Source organism: Monomorium pharaonis, chromosome 4, assembly GCF_013373865.1.
Source record: "Monomorium pharaonis isolate MP-MQ-018 chromosome 4, ASM1337386v2, whole genome shotgun sequence".
Taxonomy (NCBI): Eukaryota; Metazoa; Arthropoda; class Insecta; order Hymenoptera; family Formicidae; genus Monomorium; species Monomorium pharaonis.
The window spans coordinates 15,299,381-15,324,866 of NC_050470.1; the positions used below are offsets into that span (position 1 = coordinate 15,299,381).

The 25,486-nt window shown below is 37.8% G+C and overlaps 1 protein-coding gene across 1 annotated transcript; it reads left to right on the top strand.

The window, feature by feature from the left end:
- The first annotated feature begins 1,871 nt into the window (after nucleotides 1–1,871).
- On the top strand, nucleotides 1,872–2,603 carry LOC118645348 (secreted RxLR effector protein 161-like). Its single transcript, XM_036286221.1, has one exon. The coding sequence runs from the start codon at nucleotides 1,872–1,874 to the stop codon at nucleotides 2,601–2,603; it is 732 nt and encodes a 243-aa protein (XP_036142114.1).
- Nucleotides 2,604–25,486: the final 22,883 nt, after the last annotated feature.

Here is a 25,486-nt window from a genome sequence, read left to right on the forward strand (position 1 = left end):
TTATAGAATCATTTATAAAACTTTATAGAAAATGAAAAAAAAACAAATATAGATTTGAAAATTATATTTTTATTTTTACTTTTACAGTTACAGTTACTGAAACTATATAAAAAAACGTATTTGAAATAAAACTTATGTGTAAACGAATAGATCAGCGTTTACATGTTTTGGAAAACAATAGCAATAATCCAAACATTCACCATAACATTGACATGCCTCCCGCATTACCAATGGATTGTATTGAAGATATTAATAATTTTGAAATTATATTAATATCTGAGGAAGCACAATCACAGTTGGTATGTATACAAAATCGTTTTTCTAATTTTGTATAAACGCATTGGGAATATAATTAATAAATAATTATATTTTAGATTAATATGTTAACCATGATTGGTGGTACAACCGAAAAAAATGCAATGAAGAGGGCAAAAATTGCAAAAATTATTTTCAAACAATCTCGCTTCTAAGTGTTCTTGGACTGGGCCAAAAATAATTTTAAATTAAAAGATTTAAAATTAATTATGTACTTAAAAAGTTACATCATTAATTAAAAATATCTTCTATATATTATTTATATTTTATTTTCTATTAATTTTATTTTTTAATTTACAAATATTGACTTCTTTTTAAATGCCATAAAAGAAATTTGTTCTACTGTAACAGAAGCACGATTTGAAGAAATTTTAAAGGCATGGTTTAGACAATCAAATTTGCGATTAAATCGTGAAAATATCAGGAATAATGTGAGAAATGACGTATAATGTTTTTATTATAATTTTTATATTATTATAAATTATATATTATTATATATAATTTATAATATAAATAATTCTATATTATAAATAATTCTATATTATATGTTATTATATTATTATAATTTTTAAACAATTTATTTTTTATTTCAATCACATAATTATAAACTTGTAACACAAATTTGTATCACTACTACTTTGATTTCTTTAATTGTTCTAAATTTGATATAGAAATGTTTTTACTTCTGTCTTATAAACTTATTTTTTATCATTTAAAAACTAATAAGCATAAAATTGGAAATTATAACTAATGTTATAAATAAATACAATAAAAAATGTTGAAATAATAATGACTTATTTTATTAATAAGTTGCACTTTTGCAATTAAATTAATATATATATTAATCATCCTATTAAGTGTTATTACATCCACTTTAACAGTTTTGATTTGCTTATAGTCGATAATTATGAATTATTAATAAAAAAAAATTTCTGACAACATAAGTTGTTGATGTTAATCTATATTTTTATATATAACATAACGTTATATTATACACAAAAAGTGTATTAAGGTCAACAAATTATGTAGTAAAATTTATTTTATTAGCAATTTTATAATTACTGATCCATCTAATCAGAACTATCAAAATGGATCTTATATAAGATATTTATGATATCACTATAAATATTATTATAGTAATATACCACAATAACATTTAAATACTGTTTCTAAAAAATGTTTATGATATAATATCAAGAAATATTTCTATAACGTTTCACATGTAAGTATCTAAATACGGACATTAACTGTTTATGTTACATTTTTAAAACGTTTCAGTACGAGTCTCTGAAACATGAAATGTTTCAGAAGAACATCTATGAAACATATTAAATACGTTTTTTTGTATAGTGGGGATCGTTGTAGACGTCGACGACATATTAGTTATGTCTCAGAGAAAAGTCTTTCAAGTGTTTTTAAGGTCCGCGATCTTGGCAATGTGGATTGCTGCCTGAACATAGAGTTTGTCCGTCACGAGAACGGGTACTCCATCCATCAAAGAGGATTCCTGGACGTGCTGGTACGTTTTGGGATGACTGACTGCAAACCCGACTTCTATGGATGTCAGCACCAAACTGAGTCGGAACACAGCCGTGAGCAACGAGGAGCAGACCGCAGTTCCCTACCGAGAGCTGGTTGGATTCTTAATGTATATAGCCATGGGCTCAAGGCCGGATATTGCTCATGCTGTCAGCTGTTTAATCTGCTACAATGATTGTTATCAAAACGCACACTGGACAGTGAAACGAGTGTTGCGTTACCTTCGGGGTACTCTTGATTACTCCATCATCTACAAGTCCACCGGGGGGCAGTCTCTCATCGGATTTGTTAACGCAGACTGGGGAAGCTGTCCAGATGATAGTCGGTCATACAGCGGTTACGTTTTTGTTCTAGGTGGAGGTAGCATTATCTGGGAATCCAGGAAACAAAGGACGGTGGCTCTCTCCTCTACTGAGGCACAATATATGGGAGTCAGTGACGCTTTCAAGGAAGATCTATATCTACGAAAGTTCGTGGGAGAACTCGGATTGAAGATTTTAGGTGTTGTCATTGTGCTTTGCGACAACCTTGAGGCTCAGAAGCTTGCATTGAACCCCATTTTTCACTCTCGGACTAAACATATAGACATCCGGCACCATTTCGTACGTGAAAAATTGGAGTCAGGAGAAATTGCTTTAAGACACGTCTCGACGGAAGACATGGCTGCGGACGTGTTGACCAAAGGCCTTCCAAGGGACAAGCATAACAAATGCTTAAGATCTCTGGAAATGAGTCGACTCCCTGCATAACGAGGGGGAGTGTTGGGGATTCGGATCTCGCGGTGTGCGTTATACCAAGAGTCTATATCTATTCCCCTATATTCACTTTTGCTAGTTGACGTGTGGCAGCAGCAATTCTCCAACTCACACCCTTCCCACGTTAGTCTCTCTTTCGCCACTAATATCGGTACTTGTGTGTATTCTCGGTAAATATAATACTGTGTTTCTGCCAATCTTACTTGCTCGTGATTTTCATTCTACTCACCTCAACACTTAGTAATATTAATATTAATATTAGATCCATGTGTTTATATTTTAATTTTTTCTGCAACCAGAAATGGAAAAGTCTCAGCAGTACACACATCTGCATTGCCTTTTGACTTAATAAATGATCATTTTTTAAAATCATTTTTATAGAAAAATTTCCAAGTAGTTTGTTTTTATTTTCTACAAAGCCATATTGGAACGATGCAATTTTATTATTGAAGTAATCAACAGTAAATTGTTTTGTAATGCAAATGTAGTGATGAAGTACACATTTTAATAGCATAAGACCCACTCCACTCCAAAGAATATCATGCGTCACATCAAAAATTTTATTTCTAGAGATATGAAAATATTGTGACTGATTAGGGCAACAATTGCTCCTTATACCAGTTGCTGTCATAGATAATTCAGAAAAATTATGCCTATCTAAATACTGCAGATGCTTATTGAATATTTCTTTGGTTCTTTCATTGCCTAATTTTGTACTTTCAGCTAACAAATCATCTCTAGAATATAAACACATTCGGCAAAATTTGTTAGACTTAGGTCGCCGCGGGCTCACACAAACAGCTGACGCCGAAACGTTACGCCGGCATGTACAAACTGTAAATACTTGTATATATTCATTAAAATATAATTATAAGGAATCAAATACCGTCGGGTACGATTCATTGCTTCAGGACCTTTCCTACCGTAGATCCCGGCGAGCTACGTCCGTGTAGGAAAAACGGTCGTTACAGCTTAATACTAACGGTTTATTGTAACACACCTAACTAATATTTACAATGTCCCTATGCTAATATATACAGTTCTTATATCTAATATCTCGCTGTGCGAGGTGTATAAGATTCGGTGTTGGCGACGTGTGTCGCGACGCGTGTGCGCGTGTAGTCTCGACGCTGGATTGGCTGCGGCGGGCGCACGGTCCGTGCGTCGGTCGATCGGTACGCTGATTGGCGGTAGCGGTCGGTTCGGAGTACGCGGCGCTCGCGGCGGTATAGCTACGGCTGTGCGGTGCGAGGCGGCGCTCCTGTCGGTCGCAGCGGTAGCCGGATTGGCTGCGGTACTACGATGCGCGGCTGCGCGGTGCGGCGCGGAGCTCGGCCTGCTCGACTCGGTAGCCACGGCAATCAGCTGTCACGGCGATCAGCTGTTGTTAGGAATCATCCCGGATGATTCTCCGCGGCGTCGATTTCCCCTCAAATACAGGGTCCCCGTGTACGGTGTCAAAATCGGTCGCTCAGTATGCGTACCGGGATCCGGGTGACGAGCGGGGCGGTGATCTGCCACTCAGTATGTGGGGTGAGGAAGCGCTCAGTGCGCGCTGGCAAGGAAGCCGGGTTGAAATTATGTTTGGCATTCAATTCGTGTTCTGGAGTCTCAGCTCAGTTCACTGAGAGGATCGGTCGGCTCAATTCGCTAGACCGGGGAGATCTGCTCTCTTATCACCAGCGGAGGGCTTTTATAGCCCCCGTTTGGTGACAAGAGGAGCGGAGACGTGCGGGGGAAACAAGATAAGCGGAGGGACTACACGAGGTAGAAGGGTAACGGCCTGGTATCTATGTGCCTTATCGGTGGCGGAGGAACGGCTCGTTATATTATCAAGCATAATTTTAATTTCATCATCACTTTCTAATTTTTCTAAATCACTCAAAAAGACGAATAAAATTTTGTTAAATCCATATTTTTTGGTATCTGCATCAGAACATAACAGTAAAACATTCTTCAGTATACTTCCTAAATCAGAATTTATATAAGCTGGAATATTTTGAATCGTGTAACAAAAAACACCCAATTTATAGATTCCTGTTTTAGATCCAAGAGGATTCACAATTTCCAATTCGTCATAGTAAAGTTGTATTCGCAAAGCATGTCTATGCATCTGGAAAAGGGGATGATTTTTAAAATGGTTTCCATCTACAAATAAAGCCAAAACATCGTCCGTTGATGACTGTTCAGAAAGAATAGCTTCTTTAACTTCTATGTTTGATAGTATCTATTATTGGCACATATTGACAAGTTTCAAATACAATTTTAAGTGTGTATGTTCCACTTTCGCTATGTAATAAATTTTCCATGCGGTAACCAAGAGGAATCTCTATAGGTTCAATATAACCACAATTAGTTTTTAATGCCTTTATCTGGCCTTTCAAAGTACGAAAATCGTCAAAAGGATTTTCAAAATCAAAGTTGGAAAGTAATTCAACAACTTCAAGGTCTTCAGTAGCATTTCTTGCTCGAAAATATTTGAGAACTTTAGTCTTTAACAATTTAGCTAAATTCAAAACCACTTCTTCGAATTCGTCCAAAACATCGATCAAAATAGTACCAGTTATAGATCCCTTAGATTGAAGTCTTACAATTACTCTAATTATGAAGACTAGGACCAGGAGATCGATCTCTGTGGTTTTGAGTGAGGCGAAAATCTGTCAGAAATGTAGTACCAAATGGTGGCGCTGACGATGCTGATACACCGGAATATATTCCAACTCTAGATATAGTGTGCTTTTCAGCAAGACACAGTGTAACACAGTGTCCACTAGTGTGAGGGAGACACACTGACATGTTCTTTCTCACACTAATGGACACTGTGTTACACTGTGTCTTGCTGGAAAGCACACATAATTGTCTAGTCTAAGTTTATCGTAGTCAGCTGTGCTAGTGGTGCTAGGCTGTAGTATGTTTGGTATAAGAAAACTGAGGTAAGTACTCTAAATGTAAAATTGCTAAGATTTTTATTATAAAATTGGTTTATTGTCAAATGCTTGTTGTTTACTTCATATTGTTTCCGGTAAATCATTGTCGCCAGCGCCACCATTTGGTACTACATTTCTGACAGATTTTTGCCTCACTTTTGGAGGCGAAATCAGGCTTAGTTCGGTCTCCTGGTTCTAGTCTTCATAACTCTAATAATCGAAGTATACAAATCAAAATTTAGATTTTTATGAATGTCTTCATAATTTTCCATGTCAGTTATTTCTTCCATTGCAGCATTATTTCCTAAAAATTCATCTTCATTACTATCAGGATTGAGTACAAACTGGTTAAAAAATTGAAAATTAATAATAAAGTTATAAAGTTAATAACTTTTAATTTAACTTAATTAATTATTAATAACTTAATTTTTAATTGTAATTATTTTTGAAACTTTAACTTATTAACTTTTTTTTAAGTTAAAACTTTGTTTAGGCAAAAGAAAATATTATTGTTACGTCCTGAGGGGAGTGTGCGGGGGCCGAGCGGGAGCCGTAGTTTCCCCGAGAGCGTAACTAGTTGAGCCAAGCCTCTTCGGGAGGGAATGTTATGAAGGTGAGGCGAGGAGGAGAATATTATTGTACGAGTATATATGTATATTTGTACGGAATATGTTTACATAACTGTGTGTATAGATTTCTTTGTTCTTTTATTTTTTTTTTTCGCCCATCTGCTCGGTTTCGGGGAGAGGTGATCTCCGGTGGGACTTGACGAGCCTCTTGTAGGCCTTTGTCGATCGGGGGGTCGCCGCGGCGGATAAGATCAGTCTCGGGAGGGGGCCGATTCGTCGCCCATAATAAAGGGCCTCTGGCGCGGGGGCGGCCGGACCTGGTGGTCTAATCTTACGGGCCGCGTGGGGGCCCTGGGAGGAGCCACGTCCGTTCCGGGGGTGGCCGGGACGGCTGCCGTTTAACTGGAGCGGGGATCGGTAGAGGTGGGACGCGACAGGGCTGTGCCGAGGGTAGGGTTGCACGAGACCAAGATAAGACGATATTTACGAAAATATTGTATTGGTATTGAAAATTTTTTTAAATTTTAATCTTGTCTTGGTCTTGATAAATATTCGTAGCAAAAATCTTGTCTTGTCTTGTTTTGTCTTGGTATATTTTTATCTTAATATATATATTTATCTTAATATAAATAATTGTTTAAAATATATAATATTTATTTATTATATTAAATAATATTTTATATAATTTTAATAATATTTAACATAATTTAACATAATTATTATATTATTTATGTACTTATTTACTTTCCATGACATTAAATTATATGTATGTGTGTGCGTTTTTACGAAGAGCAGTTGCATACGATTTAGGGCCGAAGCACAAAACATGGCGTAATGATTAAGACAGTCGTAGTGCGACAAGCTTGTGCGTTGTCTACGACTACGACTGTCTTAATCATTACGCCATGTTTTGTGCTTTGGCCCTTACACACATTAAGGCTGCGTTCCGATATTTACTGTCAGTACTGAAAATTTACAGTATATGTGACGTAAACTATAGATTTTCAGTACTGGCAGTGAATATCGGAACGCAGCTCAAGTCCGTTCTATATTAATCACAAGTCGCCAGTTGCAACGTCGGTAAAACAGACAACTTTAGGACCCCCTTAATAAACGATAGTGGTTTGTTTAACAATCTCGCGCAGGTTCTCTCTGTTGCATGTTACTGCGTGTCAGTTGCGTCGCTAGAACTCGTCGGTTGCTACGTCTGTATTTTACATCAAATAATAAGATAATTCTTTTTAATTGTTCGGACAATTGTTTGTCGCGTATTTTTGATAAAAATGAAACGCAGTAAATCTAATATAAATTTAACAAAAAAAGTTAGGCCAAGTACTTCTACTGAACATGAAGATATTGTTGAAAGTAATAACGAAAGCATGGACGAAGTTACTGTGGTTGAACGATGCAATTATAAGACTTATTTTGAATATAAAACGAGAAACAATGAAAAAGTTGGCATATGCTTATTGTGTCAAAAGAAAAATGTAACAAAGGAATTGAAAATGAAAAATAGTAACACTACGGGATTAAAAAAACACTTGGAGAAAAATCATGAAGAAGCATATATACACTTTCCAGCAAACACAAAGTTACATGTAACGTGCTTGTTAGTTGTAATTTCCCATTCAATAACATAATTGCAATATAACACACGTGTTATATTACAATTACATTGTTGAGTGGGAAATTACAACTAACAGGTACGTTACATGTAACTTGGTGTTTGGTGGGTTATTTGATGCAAAAGCAATAAAACGTAAAATATTGCCAGAAAAACAAAAAACTATGGATTTATTTCTAAATGTAAGTGAAATAAAATTTTATAAATTATGTATGAAGCATTATTAAATTCGTACTATTTTTATGTTACCTCGAAATGTGTAATGTGTAAAAAGTGAAAGACATGTACATGCATAGGTATCTTATTTACTCTTTATTTTGTTTTGGATAGATCGAGTAGATCAATACTTTTATAAAATTTTTAATATTTTTTTATATGTCGTATTATCGACTTATAGTATTTTTCTTTACATGTATGTTTATATACACTGGAACCCCGCGTTAGCGTACTCCGCGTTAGCGGAAACTATCCCCTCCATATGCACTCGGCCCACATGAGTAGCGTGTGTGGGGGATAGCAATGAGCAATGCAGTCGCGTATTTCACGGAGTGGGAGTGAAACCAAGCAATAGGAGATAACCCCGCGTTAGCGGACTAAAGCCCCGAACAGTCCGCTAACACGGGGTTCCAGTGTAATCTTTTGCGTGTTTCTTGGTTTTTCGTTGCGATTCTTACACACATGCAATCTTTTTTTATTATTTATTCTGTAATTAAATTTATCTACTTTAAATTTACTGCATGTGTAAATAAATATGTCTTTTTTTAATAAATTCTGCACAGATTGTTGACGTTTTCATTCTTTGTTATGTATATTTGTATGTCTTAACATTAAATTTTGCCTTTTTACTGTACCTTTCAACTATTGTATCGTATAATAATTGTGAATAAACAATGATCCGTATGTGTGCATGTGCATGTATTTGTAACAGATGCAAATATACAAATTATTTTTTCTAAATATATATATATTTTTGCAGAATAAAAATCAATCAAGTGATCACGTTTGGGATAGAATGCTTGTTTCATGGCTTGCTTACAAGACTTCCATTCACATTTTTTGACGATAAAGTGACGCAAAAATGTTTTCGTACATTAAATCTTAATATAAATATGCCTAAAAAAAATATTATGAAAGAGAAAGTTATGACTGAATATTACAAAATGAAGGATAATCTTAAAAAAATATTAAGTAAAAATGACTGTAAATTTTCTTTTACAATTGATGGTTGGACTGCGCCAAATTTTGAATCATATCACGGAGTTACTATACATTTTATAGACAATAATTGGATTTTTCAGTCGTTAGCATTAGATTTTGTTCCATCAAATGGAAAGCACACTGGAAAAGACATTGCTAACCTTTTTCTTAATATAATTAAAGATTATGGTATACAAAACAAAATTCAAGGCATAACATTAGATAATGCTGCTGCAAATACAACATTTATTCAAGAACTTGGTGTGTTATTGAATAATAAAGGAATAATTTTTGATATAGAAAATCAGCGTTTTCAATGTTTTGCGCATATTATCAATTTAGCAGTACAAGACATTCTAAAACTAATAAAAGTCGATACCAAGCAATGTTTTAACCATCCATATTCAGATTCAAACGAATATAACGATAATGAAGATGAAGATGGATATGAGTTAAGTGATGATGAAATAAATGAAACTATAGTTTCTCAGATAATAAATAATATTAGAAATACTTGTAAAAAAATACAAAGATCGGAACAATTAACTATTCAGTTAAAATTATTTTGTGAAGCTGCCAACATTAAATTTATAAAGCCTGTGTTAGATGTAAAAACACGATGGGATAGCACTATATGTTATATACAGCTTTATTATTAAAACCAGCGTTAGTGATGATGTGGGATAATTCCGATTTAATTAATTTAAAAATTGCTGAAACAGAATGGATTATTTTGGAAAAAATAGTACACTTTTTAAAACATTTTAAATACGTTTCTAAAATTTATCAAGTGATTCAGACGTAACGTTACCTACCGTTGTGTTAGCATTTAATATGCTTGTTGATAAAATTGAATCAATAATACTTAACTTAAATAATAAATTTGATAGAAATATACAAGATGAAACTCTACTTCTTGCACTTCAAGCTGGGCGTGATAAATTATTAAAACATTATCAGAAATGCAATTGGATTTATTGCATTTTTTAAATTTTAGACCCAAGATACAAAATCGAAGGCTTTGATGTAACATCATGGGGCAAAGAACTTAAAAATTGTACTATTTTAAAATTTGAAGATATTTATAAAAATAATTATTATTCGGATTATTTAAATAATCCTAAAGTAGACGATACAACTCCAAATATTTTAGATTTAGAACATACTTTTAAAAACGATGACGATGATAATGATTTAATAGATGTAAGTGCCGTCTATTTGCACAAAAAACCATCTCTCGTTTCTTGGAAAACAGAAATTAATAATTATTTACAGGCTCCGAGAAAATGTATAGATATAAATATTTTAAAATGGTGGAAAAGTCATGCTGACATTTATCCAACATTGTCAAAAATGGCTCGAGACATTTTAAGTCCAACTGCTTCGTCTGTACCAGTAGAAAGGTTGTTTTCAATAGGAGCTCTGACTATGACAAAAAATAGGACTCGGTTACAGAATGATTCTTTAAAAGCATTAATGTGTATCAATTCATGGATGAAATGTTCTTTAATGCAAAAAATTTGTGAATTTAATTTATAAAAATTGTTTACCTTATATTTTAAAAAATTATATAATTTTATTGAATGTTTTGTTCTATGCTAAAATGCTAAAATGTTTCTATTAATAAATAAAGTTTTTTGTATACATAACCCAGCAAACACATATTTTAACAGTTATATAACATTGAAGCATTAATGTATTATAACATCTGTTATATTTTTATTATATAACTGTTATGTACTATTTGTTTACTCTTGTTACATAATGCATGTTATACTCACGTAATGCAATATTTATATAACGCAAAATTATTAATATTATATCCAGCAAATAGCAAATAACATGTAACATGTAACATATATATATATATATAATTGTTGCTACATATATTAATTTATAAAATGTTAGAAGAGATATATCTCTTACCTAATTAATAGTAATATAATTGTTACATACAGAATCTCTACTGGAATATTAATTGATGTGTACATTAATTATAATTATATTTCTTAATTTCGGAAAACAAAAATATCCCTCGTTTCAATTCTTCAAATAAAATATAAGGCTTAATACACACACACACACACACCACACATACAGGATTATGACCTCCCATCCCACATGATTTTTCGTAAAAGCGAAGTGAGAGGAAATTGGGGAAAAATATTAAGCCCTATATCCTATCCGAAGAATCGAAATGAGGGATATTTTCGTTTTCTGGTACTTCGTTTTCAACTTTGAAATTAATATAATTAAATGGAAAATGGCACCTGTAGCAAACCTGAGAATTTTCACAACCGCTGTTTTGGTGTTTACCGATTTTTGAAAATTTTAATTTGGCGCTCGAGACGCGGCCCATGTCTGTATCTCTTTCAGCGCCGCGCGGCAAGCGTTTAGGGTGCATCCTGGGGCCCGATTCTTGAATTTATTCGCAAGAGAAACGTATTCGCAAATTCTATTTTTACATAAAAATTGGAAATTTATTAGCTATTGTATGGCTTTTAACCAATAAACTTGCAACTTTTCTGTTAGAACGGATATTTGCGCATACGTTTCTCTTGCGAATAAATTAAAGAATTGAGCCCCTGATGGAGAAGAATTAACGGAACGGAATAGAAATGGAATGGAAATATGGAGAGGGATTGACCAATCATTTCCCCTTTATAGCTCTTGCACACGGGAAGACGCGTAAAGGTGCCTTTTCACGCTGACGTTTGACGCTCATTTTCAGCGTCAAAAGACATCACGTGACTAAAAATAAAGATATCCATTTGTCATTTTTAGTCACGTGATGTCTTTTGACGCTGAAAATGAGCGTTAAGCGTCAGCGTGAAAAGGCACCTTTACGCGTCTTTCTGTGCGCAAGAGTTACAAAGGGGAAATGATAATCGATCGCCATATTGATCGCCGCTATAATTCTTTGGCCACGGCACGGTATACGGTACATACACGCGGATCGTGAAAACTCGTACGGCGAAGTCGTGTCTGGTGGTTTACGGCGCAGCGGCGTAAATTGCGTGGAAGCAGGAAACACGTGGGAAGGAACAACGCATAAACGAAGAGACAGGCGGACGAGCAGGCGGAGCAGAGGGTCCCGCGTGAGAATTCTGGAAGAGTCGTTGGCGCGCAAAAAACCAATTCTTGTCTCGAGCCACGAGCTTTTTTCTTGCCCACTGTTCCATTATTGGATCGTAAGTACACAATTATTGTGGACTGTGAAGTGCTGTATGGGTTTTGGATCTTCATCGAATCACAAAGTTCAGAAAACCAGGAAGTATAAATAATATATTATTTATCAATTGGAAACATCACAATACTGTTTAAAATTTAATAAGGTTATGATAGCTTATGAGAGCTAATTTTTCGCAAGTTTTATTTATTTGTATAAAATAAATTTTTCAATAACGTTAATTGTAACTCGTTTAATTTAATTATTAAAGTTTTGTACGTAGTCCTTTCTTTATCAACTAGTTGATTTTATATATTTAATTTAATGGAATTTTAGTATAATTATATTCTCTCTCTCTCTCTCTCTCTCTCTCTCTCTCTCTCTCTCTCTTTCTCTCTCAATTAATATTAGAGTTTGAACGTTTTCGCTTTGTAAGCAAATTCTCAATTACCCAATAACACATTGTCAGTTTATTTGCATTTTCATACGCTATATTTTATACTTATTATTATTTGTTGCATTTAATTGGTATATCTTCTGCAGTACATTGTCAGTTCATTCACACGCTTAAAATTACTTGATTTGCATATATATTATTATTTAATTAATTTAATAATTGTCAATATTTGCATATGATTTTTGTTATTATAACATTAATATTTAACCAGTGAATAATGTTTCATTTATCGGACATTATGTAGTGTTATACTAATTCATTGTCAGATGTACTAATAACTTTTTAAAGTTGCTTATTTTAAGTTAGTTTGTATTTATATCTCATTTTATTTCATTCTTGATGTTCTTGTTGGCACATAATCTGTTCACTTCTTTGTTTAAAATAAATTATTTGTATGTATACAAAATTATTATTTGTTTTATTTAATTATTGATATTTGCATATATATATTGCTATATATATTTTTTACTGTTAGTATTGAAAGTAGTATTTATTTATGAGGCATTTTTAAATATCTATGCATATTTATTTGTTATGTATAGTATTTGCTTATTTATAAATATTCTTATATTAATTCTTTCTATCTAAACTACTTTTTAAGTACTAATACTTTGGTAACTTATTGTAATACTTAGTTATCATCTTGCTAATTAGTAAAGCTTAATTGTTTAATTTATTATTCTAATTTTAATAATCAACATTCAATTTCCAATATGCCGAAAACATACCACCATTTATCAAAAAGACGTAAAAACCAATTAATTTCTCATCATATTTCTCAATTAGATAAAGTAGCGACTACATCAAATGTTCCTAAAAAATGTATTGAAACTAATTCTAACGTAGAAATGTTACAACATTTCCAAGTAAAACTTATTCCAATATCCCTTTCAGTAATAACACTTTGGATTCATCCAATAATATTCCAATTTTATCAATGGATAATTATGATTCTTCGATATCTAACAGTTTTGACATTTCAATTGAATCAAATGAAGATAATTCTTCATTATCTAATTTTTCTAACGAATTAAGCGATTTTGATAATAAAATTTCGGTACAAAATGAACAAAATTTTAATTTACAAGAAGATTTGCAAATCTTAATTTCAGAATGTTGTATTCCTCAAGGCACTGTAGACAAACTTCTTTTAATTCTGCGGAAACATGGTAGTAGTATAGGGGAAGCCATGGGGCGTCAAAACAAACCCCCACTCCTCGCCCTCACAGCGGGGGGTGTCGCCCTCACAGCGGGGGGTGTCTGCCCCCCTTCCCCCCTGTCTGGGGCAGCCATGGTGCATCAAAACAAACCCGAACTTCTCTTCCTCGGCCTGATGTCAAACCTAACCCCACTCTTCGTCCGACTGGTGTCAAACCTAACCCCCTTCCCCGACTGGGGCCTGGTGGGGAAGACTAGACGGTGTGACGTCACGAGTTTGAACGACGCGTTTTGATTGGCACCCCATGGCTGCCCCGAGCCTTGAATGGGTAGCCTGAGTTTGTGTCGTCACGATTTTGAACGGAGGGTTCTGATTGGATACCCCATGGCTGCCCCGAGTCTTGATTGGCCCTCCATGGCTGCCCCGAGCCTTGATTGGCTGTCCTGAGTATACTACTGGATTTTGAATAGGAAAAAGCAGATCTTAGTGCCGAGCGTTTTACCCCAGCGGGGGGTGCGGCTCGGACAGGTGTGAGTTTTTGTAAAATGGGTCAATAGGTTTATAGGTCAAGTATGCTTTGTAAGTGCGAGAGAGAGAACTTTTTGCTATTATGTAGTGATACCTAAGGTAAAAACAGGTGCGAGTATAATTTTGACTCGGATATAGGAAAGAGATATATATATTATAGAGAGGGTGCGAGAAAGAAATAGACATTACTTAAAATTACAAATAAAATATTTATTAATATAGCTTACTTTCTAGGAATACAAAATTGTACATGACAGCACGCTTGATGTTTTACACATTTTTTTATTTCTTTACACGAAAAAATTTTATTAAATATTTTTACTATTCGTCTGTCGTTGAGCTCACAATCGGAAGAAAATAAATTGAGAAACCGATTAAGATTATAACCACGAGACATAAAATATAGAAAAACACAGCAGTATTGTCCGCAAGTTTGCGAGAGTAATCCTTGTAGAGGCACGGTGTTCCATCGGTACTTCGCTGAGTTTCGTCGCAGTCGTAGGAGGAATCTGGAGTCCAAGGGTGGTAATCCGTAGCTATCGAAATATGTTCCTGTTCCGCGTTCATCGACGTAAAATGCGACCCAGTGTTCGCCAGGTTGATTGTGATTGTCTGTGTTAGCGACGATTGCTGTCGATCTCGTCCACACCCTCGGTAGTCTGTCTGCAGGATAGACGCCGACATACTTGGCATTCAGTTGTCGCAACGCACGTAAAATTTCCAGTGAATTCATACGAAGGCGACGACCGGGAGAGTGGAATCGTTTGCGTAATTTCTGGGTTCTCTTTAGCCGTGCGTTCGTTTTCTTTCTCTTCGTCTGTTGTCGGATCTTCGACTTTTACTTCTACGTTTTGTACGATTTCTCCTTCTTCTTCCTTCTCTTTTTCTTCGTCGACGACGTCGTCGTTAGTCGAGAGACTGACGTGACTCAAGTTTCGGCTGGATGGCTCGTTTAACCAGTGTTTTAATTTGTAAGCGTTACGTAACGCACAATGAAATTTTGCGTTAGCTCGAAGTCCGTGATGAGTACAGCGGTGACCGTACTCGTCGACATCGGGTAAATATTTGTATGCCGGAGAATCTGCTTCCAGATTATATATGTTTCTGGAGAGAAGATCACGCAAGTAACTTGCTTTTTCATGACCTCTGGTAAAGATGCAGCGAGCCCAGCGGGTAATGTCACGTAGTTGGCTTACAAAAAACTTGGGATTAGCTTCACCGTCGAACCACTCGATACCGTGGTAATTCTGTGAAAGCCAATTGTTTTCACGTCTTGAACTTTCGGGTAATTCTTCAAACGAGCAAGGAGGCAGTGTAATCCAATGGCCGATGATTGCTGCGTCGAGTGCGACAACTGCGATCTCTTTAGGAATAAATTTTCCCTCGCTATCCCGAAAGCCTTGGATGTCAATAACTATGTCCATGGTTATAATCAACAGCTTGCTTGCTTCACTCTTTTAAATCGATGTGACTGTCTTCGTGTCTTGTAGAAAACTGATTTCTCTTCGTATGATTTTAAAAATATCAGCAAAAAAGTGCGTTGTTAGCGTTGGTGACGGTGGTGGGGTTAATTGATGTTAGTACTGCTGAAGGTAGTGGTGGTGGTTATAATTTTTTTTCACACGATTTTATCGTCTATCAGACATAAAGTCTAGCCGGAAAAGTCGACGATAATTTGACGAGAAGAGTCGATTTCTAGAACATTATCAAATTCTGCATAAACGATACAGTTAACAGACGTGGATAATGCCCTTGCGAATCGTACTTCTAATCGTAGACTGCCATGTTTCACGAGATTCCAATGTCCGGCACAATTTGCGGATAAATCGGGAGTGAGATCGAAAGCGAAAAGTGTATATCCATCGGCATAATCGTTTCTACTTATAGAATTACCCTCGTTCAAAAAGTGAATGCCAGTTCCGGAAAAGAGCGTATGATATGCTTCGACGTAGAGCGGTTCGTCTTTCGAGAAATTTGGCTGTAGCGGTCTACTAGGAATTTGTACACCGTCGACGTATAGCGAAAAGAAATTTATATCGTAGTTTTTGAAATTAAACGGATTTAATTTTCTATCTCCGTTAAACGCTCTGTTATCAACAAAACCGACAATTACGCGTTTCGGTAGTTGACCGAGGATCACGTTATCTATCGATTCTCCTACGAGCCCGGAGTGTATCGTGAACGTTTTAACCTCTACTCTCGTTAGAGGATACTTGGCAGTTGTCTTACTCAACATTTTAGCGTGAGCGAGTAATACACCGGGGCTTATTTTTGCTCTTCTTACGAGTAGACTAGCGTCTAAAATACGAATTTTTGACGTGGAACTAGATTCCATTAGACAGAAAGAATCTTTCGAGCGTACGAGCCTCATTCTAACTTCTACTCCGTTAATTAAAAATTTATCCTGATTAAAAACGTCGCAGTGAAGATGACCTAAGAGATCTAACTCCTGTCCTGCCTGAATATAACGCGCTCGTCTCACGAGAGCGTTATTTGGTGCCGAGGAATCTACGTGAGTGTCCATGAGACCGGGTGTATCCATGTCCCATAGACACGCTGTCAGATGAGAGGATTTTGCGGGAGAAGCATAGTTTAATAATGCTTCGATGTATGCACGATACGCGTAAGCGTTGTTTGGAGGTGACACGAGTTTCTGATTAAAATATACGTCAATTTGATTGAACATGGAATGTAACAAATGATTTACAGGTCCTACTTTGAGTATAAAGTCACTGGGCGTCGTATCTTTCTCCCCACCGGCGAGAGGAGTGGTTTCTACGCGTAGCCGAATACTTAACATGGTATGCGTGAGATCTAAGTAATCTTCCCCGTGACCGGGTATGACAAATTCTATAGGTGCATCGTCGGCGAGCGATGTCACAGGCTTGTAATAAATCCATTGCGAACTCTCTATGCTGGTTTGAGTGGGAGGTAACGAGAAGAGATCGAGTTCACTCTTTAAGCACTCACTGGAATGAGTGTGAAGAAAAGACATGCTTATTTCTCGCACAGAGACTTTTGACGTAAATTAAGAGAATATATCGGTTACTCCACGCTTCTTACTAACACGACGACGACGATTCGTAGTGGAAGTCTTTTTATTTTTGCCTCTTACCGAACGAGACTTTTTCTTCGTCAATCTTTTAACCGTTTTTTTCTTCCGCCTACTGTTTTTTGATGTTTTCTTTTTGCTTGTCCGACGTTTACGCGATGCCGACTTTGTTGCCGCGAAGCGACCAGTGTGACTAACGAAGGGGAACTGAAGCGGCAGCTTTTTCGACGATATTTTATATCCCGATCCCTTCATTAGGTTTTTAATTTTTTCTTCTGCTTTTCTTTTGAGATTTCCTCGAGATTCTTTGAATCGATTTCTGAGTGCCTCCTTCAAAGGAGTATTATTTTCAACGTCGTCTATCACGTTAATACCTGCACGTAAAGCTTCTTTACCGATCGCACGTACTCCTCTACTCAAGTAAGGAAGTGCCTTTCTGAATAATCCACCGAGAAAACTCCCGATTCCGTGTCCGCGCTGATATGGCGAACCGACGAAAACTCGTGGTATCCCTCCCCCACGGGCGTCTGCTGAATTATAATATTCTTCCTCCTCTGCTATCATATTAATGACTTATTAATTTTTACTTTTAACGTTCAAGTTACTGATAACGTCTAAAGTGTAACGTCACCGTTAACGTTCCGGATTGAAATGGTATACTTTTACCAAGTGCGTCTTTTATATCTATTTCGATCGTACGGAAATTCGTTTTTCGTAAAGGTATGTAATGAGAAGGAGAAAAATATGACGTCTGATTCGCACCGTACGTGTAATTAAACGCGTTCAATGGTATCGGAACTATTCGAAGAAGAGGAGACTTGACATCACCGGTTATGTAAGGTTCGCAAATATCACAATAAACGAACATTTTATCGGGGATTCCTCGTATCAGACTATGAGGTTCTTTACCCCAGAAAGCCAAATCAGGTTTATTAATGATAAGAAATTTTGCTGTATAGAAATCTTTTGTGGAATTAGGTTTCAATGCCGTGAGCTCTGTGTAAAAATATCCTTTCTTGGAAAGCAGCATGTGACCGCAACCGATTATTTTCAAAAGATTGTCGGAAACGTTTAAATAATGATTTTTTCCACATTTGTTTGCACATGTGAGACTGATAAAAGTTTTAAATCCTTCCTCTGTACGAGCTTCAAAATGAAAATGCGAGCCGGCCTTTTTACACGCGGAATTAATTGTGGAATAAAGTTCGTTGATATCTTTGTAAATACCATTTGGTATTACAGCTTCAGTCGATGTTAACTTAATGTCTGTCTTGTCTTTGTCCTTCGAATCGATATCGACGAATTTGAGAGTGTTTTCCCCGTGATTTATGTGGAGGAAAGTATTAGGAAATTGAATCTCACTAAGCCCGACTTCCCATTCGCCGTGCAAAGATAAAGTCTGTGGTAATTGTGTGGTGAAAGATGACGTCTTATTATGCGGAAAATGACGCGTGCTGCTATTGCTCGGAAGAACGATGTAAAATTGGTCCTCACGCATCTTGAAGAGTGATTAAATTCGAAGCGGGTATCCAACTGTCGAACTTACTGGGATAACCACGCCAGTGGACCAGTACCTGTTTATTTTTCCCGTAGCCTCTACTTTTTATTACTCGATCGACGATAAACTCGTCCTCCCGCAAATTCTTCTCGACTCGAGCTAATTCCTGTTCATAAAAAATACCGTCTATGACTTCACCCGCTAAATCACTCAGTTCGTATACGCGAGGTTTTCGCCACTCGAGAACACGGTGAATACGAAATATCTCTTCGCTCCAACCTGCCTCGTATCCTTTCTCGAAGGTAGCTTTTGCTCTACTGACGCGAACGAGATCGCCAACGTGGTATTTAGCTTTACGACTTTGATTTTTAACGCTCCATCGACGAAATATATTTTCACGTGCGATTCGTGCGTTTTCTCTCGTCACGATCGTCGGTTGCATTTTGGTGGAAGAGTGACGGGTATGATTGTACGCACGAACGATATCTTGCAAAACGTCAATGTAACGTCGTGTATTTTTATGCGTAAAGTACCGCCACATTCTCTCCTTTAACGTCCTATTAAAACGTTCAACGATCGCGGCCTTGATATCGGGATTACGCGTTACTCGAAAACGGATATCGTTTTCTTTCAAAAACTTTTGCACTGTTTGCGCGACAAATTCTTTGCCTTTGTCCGTTTGCAGGTACACGGGTGAGCGTCCGTCGCTTCTCGAGAGTACACGTTGAAAAGCTTTTATTACGCTATTGCTCGTTTTGTCCCGCAACGGCTCTACCCAGACAAATTTACTGAGCACATCGATAATCACGAGTAGATAAGAATATCCGTCATTGTAACTTTTGAGATTCCGCAGTTCGATCAAATCGGCTTCCCACACGTCGTCGATATTTGTTACATTGTAATGCAAGCGTGGAAACTTTCGCCGTAAAGGTCTGTGTAGCGTGTACGCGTCTTGTGATTGGAGCCAGCGCGTGACTTTGTTACGCGAAAAATCTGGTTTAACAGCATGTGTTAGATTATCTACAGCGGAATATCCCGCGTAATGCGTCGGATCGTAATAGATTTTTTCAAGTTCTGACATTATTGTTTCTTCACCGTACTCCAATTGAGTAAGCGCCTTTTTGGAGGCGAACGCGTTATATTAGGTGTGGAACTCTCCAAAGACTGAGGTCTCGCGTTTATTGAAGATCCGTAGACTGCCTTTAATAATTCTTTATTTCCCACCAGCGCCGTACGTGTATTTAAGCTACGCAGTAATCGGGCGAACTGATCTCTTCCCGTTGCTTTCACGGTTTTTCTTTCACGCACCGCGTCGTTTATCAGTTCGGTTATATCGGAATCTTTCACGACGTTGCCGTCTATAGTCACGATACCCTTCTCGTCCCAATTTAATCTGTCGGGTACCGCTTCGTCTTGCAAATGACGCATTAGCATACGAGCTTGCGAGCGATAAGTTTTCGGGACCGTTTCCAATATTTTTTCGACACTTTTTAACTCATGAATATTACGAATTATTTTTCGGGTTTTTTCCTTTACAGTATCTATGTCACTAGTCCGAGGGTGTTTGCCGGAAATTGGCGAAGTTTCGTGAAATACGATCGTTGAATCGTCGTCGTCGTCGTCGTCGTAGTCATTGTCGTCGTCGTTGTCGTCAGCGCCTCCTTCTTCAGCTCGCGTATCGTTGCTAGTGGTTTCGTCCGCACTCCGAACGGCTTTTCGCTTGCGCGCTACTCTGTTGCGCCTTGCGGTACAACAAAATATTTTTGCCGTACCTTGCGGTGCGACAAAAGATTTTTTGGGATTCGTTGTCGCCCAAGGAGTTAGAACTCGCGGAAAGAGGCGGTTTTGTAGGCAGGGTCCTCAAATCACTCACTCACTGATTTTAATTTAAACTGATATAAGATTTATTTCTGTGTTGTACACTGGTTGCGGTCGGCGAAGGTGCCGCGTCGTGTTACAATAGATTAGATACGACGCGTGACTCGGAGCTACCGCGTCGTCTCGTTGCTCGCTTGCTAGCGGCTAAGTCCCGAACTCTTAATGCACTTGTACGGGCCGTACGTATCGGCTTGATTTCTGATTACTGATCCCGCTGGCCGCTGTTCGGCAGCGGCTTAAATAGTGTCGCGGATTTAATTATTAGTGGGGGCATCGGGCCCTCCGTATGACCATATATGGTCATTCCCGCGCGCATCCGGCGCGCGGGAAATATTTGCGAGTTTAGCAACAATTGCCAAAATGCAGGTATGCATTTCCGGTGGCATGATTGTTGCTAAGCTGGCTTCGCTACTTCGTTAAGGTGGCTGGTGCGTTGCCCAGTGCGATGACCGGCCGGCAGCGCACGAGGCATGTGTCACCTGACACCTTATGATAGCGAGCCTTTCTCGGCGAGCTATCTTATTATTTTAATATTTTATTTCCTTTATTTTATAATATGTATTTATTGGTTGTGAGTGTTTCGCTCACAACATCCCTCCCCCGTAAAAAAAAACAAAAACGGAGGTACGAAGTTTTTGTATATTTAATTAAAAACGCGTGCTACTGCTACGCTTTAAAATAGATCTGGGAATTGTATATTCCGAATCTATGTCTAGTGTGACTCGCTTCTCATGGCTGTTTCTCTTTTTCTTTTTTATTACAATAACAGTTATTATTATTGCTAGTATTATTACAATCACTGTTCCGCTAGTAGCCGTTGGATAGATAAAATGTGGTGATTGAAAAATTGTATTTTGTTGTTCGTTCAATCTTTTGTCCATTTCTATAATTTGTTTGTTTAAGTCCTCTAACTTTGAGGAATGTAGGACAATGTTTTGTAATTCTATCGGTTTCACTGCATTTATGCTTAGCTTTGCTTCGTTCTTTAGTATAGAAATATTGTATTGTGGTAAAAATGTTTCTATTTCTGTACTGTGTGATAACTTAGGAGACTTTATTATCGTGTCTTCCGTCATTAATTTGCAGTTGTTCTTCAATATTATTTTACCCGTTTTTTCAATCACTTCCTTTATCTGTCCGTGGTCTTTACAATAAAATGTTACAGTTTGTTTTTCCTGTACGGAATATAGCCATGAGTGCGAGTCGCCTAAGGCTATCCAAAAACTATGGTTAGACGCTATGTTTATAATGTTACAATTTTCGTGATATTTATCGGTTTCTAAAAACGTTTTGACTTCACACACGGAGTGTGGATTAATCCTGTTCGCAGGATAATTTCGCTCGCATAGGTAATCTTTATTTATCTTCATACAATTTTGTAAATCGTTGCGCGGTAAGGTTATATACGTGTGCTGATCCCCGTCTATCGCTATGGTCGGATACCTGATGTCTATTACAGAGAATGTGTTATTATGTTCTGGCACAGGTAGTGCTATCACATTTAATATTTCGTATTTTGACGTCGATATCAATGGAAAACGCAAAATCGTGTATATATTTACGCTATCGCAGTATGCGCTTACAAGTGCGAATTGTTCAATAGTTGACCACTCTTCCTGGTTTGCTCTAAATGGAAAGTAGAGTCCTTCCGGGAGTTGAGAGTTCGCATCTTTAAGCAGTTGTATAATACGGTCTATAGGCGTTAGTCTGGGGTGCATTATACCCCTTTTTAATAGGGTGACGTAATCTAAGACGTCCTCCGCATCGCGAGTTAACTCTGACAGTACGGTGCTGATAATTATAAAATTTGACTGTATGTTGTTTGCGCGTTCGCTCTCTAGTAGTTCTAGCTTGAGATTTTTGGTTTCGTTCGCGAGAAGGTATTCGTTATGTTGTACTGTTTTTTCTGTCTCGTCGATGTGCGCTATAGTTGCCTGAATTATTTTTAATTGGTTTTTTACTGCGTGCTGTGATGACTGTTGTGCGTCATGTAGTATTGCGAGTTGTTCGTCAATTGTCTTTTTGTCATCGGCGTCCATTGTACCGAATAGCGATTTGGCTATTGAGCCTACTCCGTCGATCAGTCCTCGTTTCTGTACTGTCGGCGTCTTATATGTGTCAGTAATTCGCAGGATCAGTCGATTTGTCCTTTGGTATTCTTTTGTGATGACAGTGTTAAAACTGTCGCATATAGCCTTATTCATTACCGCGACGATTCTACATAAGTTGTCAGTTTTTTGCACATATTTTTCGATTTGCGTCAGTCTTTTCGATAAAGACGCGGTGTTTATCTTAATTATTAGTTTCCATTGCGATTCTATTGGTCGGAGTCTACCTATTTTTTCATAGTAGATCCCCGGATGATGGGTGAATTTTTCCACTTGATACAGCGTGTCGCTTCCTTGAGCTGCTGTTGCCAGGTAGATACATATGAGAAGTCCCCTGCAAGGTGGTTTATTATTACTGCCTTGCATCTTATTAATCAGCAATATTTTATCTCGTCGACGTGCTCTTCTTTAATTGTGCGTGAGAAGAGGTGTAATGTTTATCTATCTCGGCTAATGTTGCCTTTGGGTCGACTGTCTTGGACTGTTCTAAGATCAGTCTTGTCCGAGCTGTCGTGCGAGATATTTTTTATTTCTTACGGTTCGCGGAAAAGAAAAAGTTTTCATTATGCAGTTATTAGTGCCGCCGTCGCCACCCCCGTCGCCTAATCCGGGGGTCATCGCGTTAGATGATGCGTCTCCGGACGAGGGCGAAATCGTCGGGGTCTTCGAAGACCAGGTGGAGGACGCGGCGGAGTATGAGGGCTCCGAGGAGGAGCAGAACAATGTGTCCTCCAGTGAGGATGAGGATGTGTCCTCCAGTGAGGATGAGGACTCCGATGTCTCCGAATCCGGGAGTGCTCCATATGCTTTTCCCCCGTCTCCCGGTATGATAGACCGGTTACTGGAGGATATTGGGGTCTCCGACTCCGAGGAGGAGTGGGACCGAGGTTTCGGTGCCCTGGAAGGACACGGAAACTTTCTAGGGGAGGGGGGGAATGAAGAGTCGGAGGAGTAGTTATTAGGACCTCCTCTCTCTTTTAGTTTTTTAATTTGTAGTTCGTAAGTTATAGTTTAAGTGTAGTGTTTAGTGTTTGTTCCTCCCCCTCTTGAGTTAGTTATTTCCCCCTTTTTTTTTTTCTTTTGCGTGCCATTTGGATGGGATCGTTCGGGATGGATTACTCAGGCGTTTTTCAACCTGGTGAGTCTATTTTTATTTATTTATTATTGTTTCTACTCTCTCTCTTCTTTTATTTTCGCGTTATCCCTCAATAAACGGTTTAATGCGATTTACGTGTACGCGAATTGTCCGTCTTCCCCTTTTTACCGTATAATTAACGTGCGAATGTCTTTCGGTAACTGTATAGGGTCCGGTCCATTGCGCGTCTAATTTTTTAGAACGCCCTCGGCGAAGCGTTTCGTCGAAGAGTAGAATTTTATCGCCAATTTTATAATTAGTTTCCTTCACGGATTGGTCGTAATAATCTTTCGACTTTTGTTTTTCGTCCCTTATGTTATCCTTGGCGATACTATTAGTGGCGCGTAATCTTTCCCGTAACTCGAGTGCATAGTCGTCGTAACTGTACGTCCTTTTAGGCGGCTTGGCTAGCGCTGTTGGTAATTCGGGGGGATGCCCGTAAAGTAATTCAAAGGGAGTGTACCCTGTTGCGGTGTGGGGGGTGGTATTATAGGTGTAGTTAGCATACGGAATCCACTCGTCCCAGTCCGTCTGATCTTTATTAATGAAATGCCTTAGATACTCGGCTAAAGTTCGATGTGATCGTTCTAATACGCCGTTGCTTTCAGGGTGATAAGCTGTTGTCTGTATCTTTTTAATTTTGAGCAGTTTGCAAGTATTCTTAAATACTTCGCTCATAAAATTAGTTCCCTGATCCGTTAAGATGCATTCCGGAATTCCATATTCTAGAACGATCTTCGTCACGAATGCCTTACTTACGGTATTCGCTTCTTGGTTAGGAAGGGGCATAGCCTTACTAAATTTTGTTAGGTGGTCCTGAAATGTCAGCAGGTACCGATTTTCGTTATTTGTTATGGTTAACGGTCCGACGATATCCAGCGCGCACTTTTCAAAGGGTCTGCTTGGTGTATCGGTGATAACTAGCGGTGCTTTAATTCTGCGAGAGAGTTTGTTCTTCTGGCAGAGTTCGCATTTCTTTATGTATCTCTCTACGTCGGCTGTTAATCCATGCCAGTTGTGTTTCAGGCGTATTCGTCTTATCGTTCGCTCAATTCCCTGATGTCCTCCTGTCGGGGCATCGTGGTATTCATATAGAATCTGTTTCTTTTCTTCCTCAGTATACTCCTGTATACTTTCATTATTTTTTATCGGCGTGTTTACTTGTGTGTGTACAGTGTCTTCTTCGAGCGCGAGGATCTTATCCGAGTCTTCCGTAACGCGAGCCTCCCGCTTCACGTTTCGACTCAGCGCGTCGGCGTTCGCGTTCGCTCGACCGGCCTTGTGTATGATCTCATAGTCATACTCTTCTAATTTTAATCGCCATCGAATTAGTCGCGATCCGGGGTCATTTACGCTAAATAACCATGTAAGTGGCTTATGATCTGTCACTATTTTAAATTTTACGCCGTACACATATGGGCGGAAATGCTTAACAGCCCATACGATTGCTAGCAGCTCCTTTTCGGTAGTGCTATAATTTTGCTCCGCGCGATTTAACACTCGGCTTGCGTAAGCAATAGGTCGGTCGCTACCTACCGGTCCCTGTGACAGGACTGCTCCGATTGCATAGTCGGAA